The sequence below is a fragment of the Trifolium pratense genome, linkage group LG1, assembly GCF_020283565.1.
Source record: "Trifolium pratense cultivar HEN17-A07 linkage group LG1, ARS_RC_1.1, whole genome shotgun sequence".
Classification (NCBI taxonomy): Eukaryota; Viridiplantae; Streptophyta; class Magnoliopsida; order Fabales; family Fabaceae; genus Trifolium; species Trifolium pratense.
Window position 1 is genome coordinate 38,020,951 of NC_060059.1, and position 9,429 is coordinate 38,030,379.

The 9,429-nt window shown below is 29.8% G+C and overlaps 1 protein-coding gene across 1 annotated transcript; it reads right to left on the minus strand.

Annotated features, from left to right (window-relative positions):
* Positions 1-2,046: 2,046 nt before the first annotated feature.
* Positions 2,047-5,151, minus strand: LOC123914905 (probable indole-3-pyruvate monooxygenase YUCCA4). Its single transcript, XM_045966068.1, has 4 exons — positions 4,303-5,151; positions 3,498-3,746; positions 3,106-3,228; positions 2,047-2,505 (listed from the first exon to the last, which is right to left on the minus strand). Exons 1-4 carry the CDS (start codon positions 4,927-4,929, stop codon positions 2,287-2,289), a joined length of 1,218 nt encoding a protein of 405 aa, XP_045822024.1. The 5' UTR covers positions 4,930-5,151; the 3' UTR covers positions 2,047-2,286.
* Between the last annotated feature and the right edge of the window lie 4,278 nt (positions 5,152-9,429).

A 9,429-nucleotide genomic window follows, 5' to 3' on the forward strand; every position in this document is an offset into this window, starting at 1 on the left:
GGTGGACCACCTTCACAAGTTGTCCACCGTGGACAAGTGATTTACCGAATATGAATTTTACGAAATTCACTGTTTGATTGAAAGTTTATATAGTATAGATCATCCATAAATTTTTTAAATTTTTTTGAAAATCATTTGATATATTATTTAGACCCATCAAGATTTACGTTATTTAATAAACCGTTAATCTTGATTTGTCTCGATAACATATCAAATGATTTTTAATTTTTCTAAATTTTTCTATGGATGATCTATATGATATAAACTTTCAATCCAACGGTGAATTTTATAAAATTCGTATTCGTTATAATGTTATTCATAACTGGTCCACCATGGACCACTTGATGAAGTGATCTATATTAGAATTTACCTAGTTTTAGTCTACTTATTTTAAAATTTGGTTTTTGGTTCTCAAATTTCCTACATCATTACAATTTTAGTCATAACCCATATTTTTTACACTAAAATTGACAACTTTTTGTAATTTTTCTTCAAATTCGAAATTAAGACAAAAAATCACCACGTTTAAGATTAATAATATCTTACTAATTCAGAAACACTCTCAAGAGGAGTTCATATATTAATTAATTATTAAAGTGGTTAGAAAGATTGTCATTATATAATTAAGGGTAGACTAGTGAATGTGTTTTCTTTACACGAAATTAAGAAAATTGAATACATTCTTCACATGCACATTAATTATAACATTGGAGGTATTTTTTATTTTATTTTTTTAAATGGCAAATATAATATAAAGAAAAGATCAAAATGATCAGAGTACAAAGAACACCAAAGATACCCAAAAAGAGCAAACTAAAAACTAAAATATAACTTGTGTAACTGTGGTTGGCCTAGGCAATGCAAAGAGGTTGTGCTTGCAATTATTATTAATATTATTATATATTTGGTATTGTAGAAATCAAGCTCGTTTCAATGGCAAGCATATCTGGTTTTTTTTTTGCAATTGTTGACCTGACACCGACTCGCACTCGACCGGATTGTGCAATATATCGTCGATTATATCGATTTCAAGTCGGATTGTGGGTCCGTACATAGTCCTACGAGGTAAACAATTTATCAAAATTACTAATGATATTCATCACTGCATATAAAAAATAGTATATATCAAAAGAAGTCAACCATTTGAAAATCCACCTTAAATAGATGATCTTCATGCAAAAGTTTAGTCTAACTCATGCAAAAGTTTATTGAAGACATATATTTTTTTGAAGAGGATATTGAAGACATATATTGAAATGAATCAACATGTAAACACTTATTAAAATATATACTTATACTAGTAGTACTTAATAATAAATATGTGTATATAGTCACTATTCAACATGATTGATGAGTGTAGTGAGTACATATGTTAATTAAGCAATTATCACTTAATTATAGTATACTTTTTAACCAATGATCGTTTTTTTTTGTTGACTAAACTTTAACCAATTATCACTTAATTATTATGGTATTCCATGACATGACTCTTACAATAACTTTGCTCCAATATCTATTCAAACAGTCTTGTATGAGTACGGATAGTAAGTATGTAACGTGAAAAGTTTTACAATTCCAGATTTCCAGGTGGATTCCTGTTAGTTTAGTTAAATGCTTGATATGAGTTCTATACTCAATAGTTTTTACCCAATTGATTAAACAAAAAACAATAGTATAAATATACTATGCATATGTAATATTGTACTTGTAACTACGTCAACTATTTGCCTTTTCAGATTTCACTTTATTGTTTATATATTTATTTTTAAAAATTTAGGATTATTTATTTTTTATGAGATGCTAAACAGAGCTCTGGAGCGATGATTAAGAAAATAAAAATAAAGTATAAATTTTAAGTAGAAAAACTTTTTTTTAAGTTTTATAGTATTTAATGCATTACTTTTAAAATTATATTATCGTTTTGTTTTTTTAACTATTGCTATGAGATATTGTTTAATATTTTCATTTATTTTTATTTTTATTTAGGAGTATTTACTTTAAACTTTTTTGTTTGAGAACTGAAGTGCCATTCAATTTATGAAACTGTTTTGTACAAAAAGCTAACACTTGAGTAGTTAAAAAAGCGTATGCTCCTAAATACAAAATTGTACATACACAGAAAACCAAGAACAAAAAATAAAAAAGAACAAGGAAAAAAAAACTAGCTAGTACAATTTCCAAATTACCCCCCAACTTTGTATTCTTCAATCCATTTATCTTCTCCTTAACAAATAAAAAACTTGATAATTAAACCTTATTATTAATGTTTTAATAAGGTCTATATGATCATGATTTGTTAAGTAGTATGATATGTGAATCACTACAACTCTTATTCTTAAGTGTTTTCCATTGCTTAGTAATGTCTTCAGAAATTTTGATGGCATCAAAGTATGTTCCATGTAGACCTCTTCTTGTGAACCCCACCGTATACAATCCTTGCTCACCTTTCCAACCATGAGGAAAGGGTGTTTTTGGCATTCCATCTTTAGTGAAAAAATCATTCCCCTAAATCAAGAAAAAAAAAAAGATATAAGCCATTGTTAAAAAAATAAAATAAGTTTTTTCATGAAGCATAATTTGTATTTTTAATGAAATATTTTTCTACACATCAAAAGAAAAACAAAATAAAAGCTAAAATTGAATTAAATTAATTAAATAATTAATTTGAATAATTAATTTGAAGCAAAAGGAATTAATTGACCAAAAGTTTAGTACCTTTTTTGACAAAAAAGAATAGTACTTTTCAAAAGGTTCTTTTACAAGTTGCTTGCAAGATTAAAGATAGATATTTCATGAGATTGTTACACATCATAAAACGTCACAATGAAAGCAAAGTTTTTAGTTTTCTATAAAAAAATAATATTTTAAAATATAAAAAAAATAATTAAATATTAGTAAAAAAATTGTAGAGAAGAACCACACAAAGCACAGAACCCAAACAAACTGATTTTATTCTTTTGATCGTTTTTGCATGAAGAAAAGAAGACATTTGTATGTTTCTGCTCTTTGCATGTGTCCCAATTCTAGATAGTGATTGATCATAAGTGCTTCAATAATAAGATAAAGCTAAAAACATAATACTATATAACAAATCAAATTTTTAACCTTAAGCCAACTAGGCACATTGCTCTTGTATCCTGTTGCTAAGATTATTGCATCAAATCCCTTTTCTTGTCCATCCAAAAATTTTGCACCATTTCTTGTTATTTCCTTCACTCCTTCCATCACCTATACAAAATTCATCAACCTTAGCCTCAAATATATCTATACCAAATTTAATTCAAACACTGAATTTTTAATTTATTTTTTTTTTAAAATTCAACATCCGGCTCAAAGACCGACTAATCTGATGAACACCAATCTCAAGTTTGTACGGACTGATCCTGACCCAACACAAGAAGTGACAGCAGGAGGAGTCAAACTTAAACCAATTCATATGGACTATTTTATTTATGAATTTAAATTATTTATTTTCTAACCAAAAAATAAAATCATACCTTAATGTTACCAGATTTAATTTGTGAAATTTGACCAACATCAAGAACAGGAGTTTTCCCTGTGGCAAGTTTAAGCTCTATAGGACCAGTTTTAGGCCTTTTGATACCATAGTGGTTTGTGTTTCCCAAAAGGAAGCTTGCCACTAATAAGAGAAACTTGTCTACTAATTTTAATGGAAGCCATTTGTATAATGACATAGCTATTCCATATGTTGAGAAACCAAACATATCTCTTGGAAGAATATGTACCTAGTATAACATCATCAAAGAAAAAAACATTGCAACAAAGTTAGCCAAAAAGTACAAACTCCAAACTTTGATGATTATTTACCCAAATGGGAAAACAACATATACATGACATCATTTTAAGTACTAAACAATTATATACTCTATCATATGATCTATGATTACATATTAAACAATAATAAAAGTTCTACCTTTATAAAAAGTATTTATAAAATAGATAAAAAAAGTATTTACACCATATTAAGAACATTTTAAACACCTTAGTGAATTTGACAAAATTATAGTGACCAAAAACATTGTCAAATATATGATTATGTCAAATTCACAGCGACTCCAGACGTATATGATTCGGGCAAAATCACCGTGTTTGGTGACTAAAATCCGTCACACACATGATTCTGTTAAACTCGTCGTGAATTTAAATATACATTTTAAAAAAATTATATGTCTATGTGCATCGATTAAAGTTGTATCAACCGCATTAGACTGCGATTTTTTTATAATATCAAAGATTGTGACGCAATTGAAAACTGAAAGAAAATTAAGAAAGGGAACTTACTGTGTTTCTAGCAACCAAGTGAGGGATAGCATTGTGTCTACAAAGATCTAAGCTAACTTCCATACCAGAATTACCACAACCAATGACTAAAACCTTTTTGTTTTTGTACTCAGAACCAGATTTATAATCACTAGTATGAACAACAGGACCATGAAAATGTTCCATACCATGAATTATAGGAATAACAGGTTCAGCATTTTCACCAGTAGCAACAACAAGCCAAGGTGAAAAATACTGAAAACCATCATGTGTTTTAACAATCCAAATTTCAGAACTTGAATCAAACTCAGCACTAAGAACAGTTTGATTAAACTTAGGATGAATATCAAAATGATCAGCATAAGATTCCATGTAGGAAATGAATTGATGTTTTGTAGGATATTTAGGAAAAGTTTGAGGAAAATTCATCAAAGGTAGTTCACAAAATTGTTTTGGTAAATGAAGTTTTAAACGGTCATAGGTTTTGTTTTGCCATAGTGAAGCTATGCAATCACTTCTCTCAAGAATGAGAGATGGAACACCTTGTTCTGATAAACAAGCTGCTACTGCTATACCAGAAGGACCAGCTCCTACAATGATAGGTCCATGAATCCATACACACTTTGCTTTTTCTTTGAAAGGATCCATGAAAAAATACTAGTAGTAACTTGAGTTTAGTTTAGTGTAGTGTAGTGTTTTTTTTTTTCACTTTTTTGTGTTTTGTGAATGAAGTGAATGAAAAAGTGAGAATTTAAAGAGTTAGGAAGGAGTTTAAAGGTGAAGTAAGAAAAGGGTCAAAGGAAAACTCAGAGATTGGTTAAAAGGTTGAACCTTTTTAAATGAGGCGTGAAGGTTAAGGAAAGGATATGATTCTGTTTCTCTCAAGGCAATTTCTTAACAGTAATGGGGAAAATATATAGAGATTTTTTAGGGTGCGTTTGGTATTAACCGGTTGTTAGGGAAAAGGAACTCCTATAATATAATAAGAGTAATGCTAAACCGTGTTCTCGGAGCACTAGTTAAACATACTAGAAAAAGAAACAAATGAAAAAGTTAATGATGAGAGAGAATAACTTTTTATATATTAAAACATTGAATGCACAATTTAAGAGATGAAATTTCCATATTTATATTCTTAACTAGTGCCCGGAGGCATTGTTTAGCATTTTCCATATAATAATCAGCCACATTTTTGGTATTAATCTTTTAGTTCGTAGCGAAAGGGGAATCTTATAATCTAGTAATCCGGCCACATTTTTGGTATTAACCTTTTGTTTCCTAGGGAAAGGGGACTCATGTAATCTAGTAATCCTGTATTAAACTTTTGGTTTCTAGGAAAAGGGAACTCCAGTAATCCCAGTTCGTCCGCGAGCTAAGTAAAGTCTCACAAAAAATTGTTCATACTAAATATTAACCTTCTGATTCCTAGAAAAAAAATCAGATAATGCAGAGTTCAACCGCAAGATAAATAAAGTTTAACCAATAATTGTTTCTAACAAGAATCGAACTCGAATTCTCCCGAACGATTTTAGAGGGAGTTGATTAACCATTAATCGATATGTTGTTTTTAATTTCTTAACAGTAATGGTAAAAATATATAGAGATTTTAAGGGTGTATTATTAGCCTTCTGATTCTTAAGGAAAAGAAATACCACTAATTCAGAGTCCGATAGCGAGATAAGTAAAATCTACACTCTGACTAGGAATTGTTTCTACTAAAAATTGAATTTGAGTTCTTCTGAACAATTTTAGGGGAAGTTCATTAACCACTTGAGTCCGGTATCTTGTTTTTAATTTGTTTATTTATGATGATGATGTATATATGATGTGTTATGTGTACTATTGTGTGTATTATGTGTGTGAATAGAGTAAATGAGAGTTCATTTATGCATGGTGTGGTTTTTTAAATTTGATTTTTTGTTGGAATGGGTAATGAGTTGCAGTCACTCATACATCAAAAAAATTTGTTTTATTTAACTATGTCACGCTTTGTCAGTACTCTGACTATTCTCTGCATTCTGTGGCCCAATTTTTCAATTTACAAGTATCAACTATCAACCTACCCATTTCTCAATAATACCTGTAATTTTAAAAGCAAACAATTAATGATTTTAAATTTATAAGATTAATTTTATTTTTTCTATAATAAATTGTTAAGTAGAGGTTGGCCATTGGAGTTACTAGAGTATGTGCAGTTCTTAAAGCGGATTAAGATTCACCGTCTACGAAGCACTGACACTTTTTGGACACACATCGAGTCGGACACCGACATTTATGATTATTTTTTTTTTTGAACCAACACTTATGATTATATTAAATTGTGTTATTTTCTCAAATTTTTATCAGTATCGACGGGTCAGTGTCCGTGGTCGAGCTTCATAAATCACCGCTATCAGTTTAACGTTGTAACATATCTGAATTGTTGATTTAAGATCGAACGGTTCATGTTTCAACTCAGTTTTACAAATGAATCAATCTCAACCATCTATTTTGATCGGATGACTGACAACTATAACTGCATCACACAGTTACAACATGAAATCTAATTATAATGCTGATAAATGTATTTATAGGGAGCAAGTACAAATGCTGTAGTGTAATGTATATAACTGTATATGAAATATTGATTTTGGGTTTGCAATGTTGTATGACTGTTACCAAAAGATGAAGTATGGGAAGGGAGATTTTGGAAGCATTGGAGAGTACCAAATTGGCACAATATGTAATGTAGTAAGTGTATAGAGTGAGTGAGTGGAAGGTGTGGTGTGTCAGGAAATGGTGCGTGGGGTCTAAAGTGGAAGCTGTTTTATGTTGCTGTGCTATATGCAGATGATGAATAATGATCATAATGATGATGATCATAATAATATTGGAGATACCTTCATAAAGAAAGTAATTGCTGCATATTGGTAAACAGCTTTAAGAATAAGGACCATCTTTTTGTGACATTAATAGTTCTGTTTTTGTTCAATTATTTTTCAATTAGTAGTATGGAATGTCAATCTTTTGTTCAATCATTAATAGAGTTCTGTTTTTCTTAGCAGATTTAAAATTAAGGTTCAGCAACGAGAACCAAATTTTAGTTTGTTTCATGTGTTTTTATCTATTTTGAGATAATTTTTCTTAGTCTTAAGTGTTAACAAAGTTCACTTTTGTTTCAAATTATGACCTACAAATCAAATAATTGGATGTCCAAGCGAACAAAACACTAATAGAGATTAAAAACAGAATTCATGTAATTTCATTCAAAGAACGAAATATCAAATCTAATACTAAGGATTTTCATCAAGCTTTACTTATCCTTAATAATGAGGACATAAAAGATAGATAATTACAAGAATTAATTATGAATGATTCTTGAAAAAAAACTTTCAATGGTATCAAAGCCGGTCTCTTCTATGTTTCCTCTACTAGGGCACAAGTTACAACTCTCTTCTATAAACTCTCCAACCCGAGTCATGCACACCAATTCCCACAACTATGAACTATGCGTTAGACGCACCTTAATTAACAGATCCATATTTAATAGGATGTGTTGAAATGTGCCCTAAGTACATAAATTTGCACCCAGACACTCGTAGGGAAGAACCAAATGGTTAAAAATTGTAGAAATGTTCCCCAAGAGCAAGTTCTTGCACTCCAGGGCACATGATATGATGCTTTGTTTCACTGCACTTTTAACCCTTTAGAAATTCAAATAGGTTATGGTGCCTTGATGTGGTAGTTATTAGTGTTAGCTTTGATTTGCAATTGATTTGACTCTATTTGAACATCTAAAACATTAGATATGATTGAAATATCACACATAAGTTATGTTGTGTTTTCACCAAAAACTCAACACTAAATCAATGAAACAAAACAAAATTAAATATAGGGGTGTCAACGGGGCGGAGATTGAGCATAGGGTACTTTACCACTCTTTGCCCCCATCATCTAAAATGTTCCCCATTCCCATCCTCATTTTCCGCTTGGGGAGTATTCTTCCTCGATTCCCATCCTCATTCCCCATCTTCAGGTCTCTAAACGGGGCAATCTCCACGGGGATCCCTAATTACCCAAAATGTTTGGCTAATCAGGAAAATGAAAGCATAAACACTTTATTTGTTCCTACAACCATTTATTTAAAATAACTCTAAAATCAAAGTTAAATTAAAATAAACAAACTAAATAATTGACTCCACAAATTCTATAAACTACATTAAATCATCAAACAATTTTTACAAATAATTGGATCGTATCTCATGAGAGGTTTAATAATATATCTATCAAGCACGTACTATAGAAAAAGATATGCTCAAAGTGGTCGGCTCCATAAATAGATATTTGTAACCTAAAAATATTAGTTTCTGCCTTCCTTAGACAAATACAAAATATGGTCCGACAACTACAAAATATGCAATGATGAGAAACTTATTTTATGTTGACTAAGCTTTAAATCGGTTGAAGAAAACATCAAGTGAAAAATTATTAAGACTAGAATATTTAAAAAGATGAGATATAGTGGTCAATTTGTGTGAACTTTTAGACCATGAGTTATTATAAGGTTGATCATTAAGTTCAGTCCATAAACACTCTATTAATTGGGTTTGTACAATAAGTCCAATATGATATAAGAGCCCAATGCACATTAATAAGATCATTTCTTTCCACCCTCCAAATTTCTTTTTTCGCGCAGAAAATTTTAGAAATTTATTTTTGAATTTTTTTAGTGTAAATTTTACTTGAAAAAAAATTCGGAAAACGTTTTTCAAAATTTCAAATTTTTAATCTGAATTTTTTTTTTAATCTTTGAGTTACACACCATTCCCTCAGCTTAAACTTTATTTTACAGAAAGAAAAAAAAAAGTAGTGTGAATGATGAACATATAGTCCATGCCATCAAGTGAGATAAGATCTAAATATTTATTAGAAATGATATAATTAATGTGGGTATTGACGATACCACAATATAATATAGAAGCCTATTTTAATCTATGCTTGTAGATGTCTAGAGAAGAAGATATATCAGACACCTAATTTAAGAACATGCAAAACTAAACTACATTAAATATGGAGATAAAATCCACTGGCTTTGAATGCATATATGATATTGCTGGATACGAGATCTACAGAAAACAGGTATTTAGATTCACTTGATGTACAAAATCT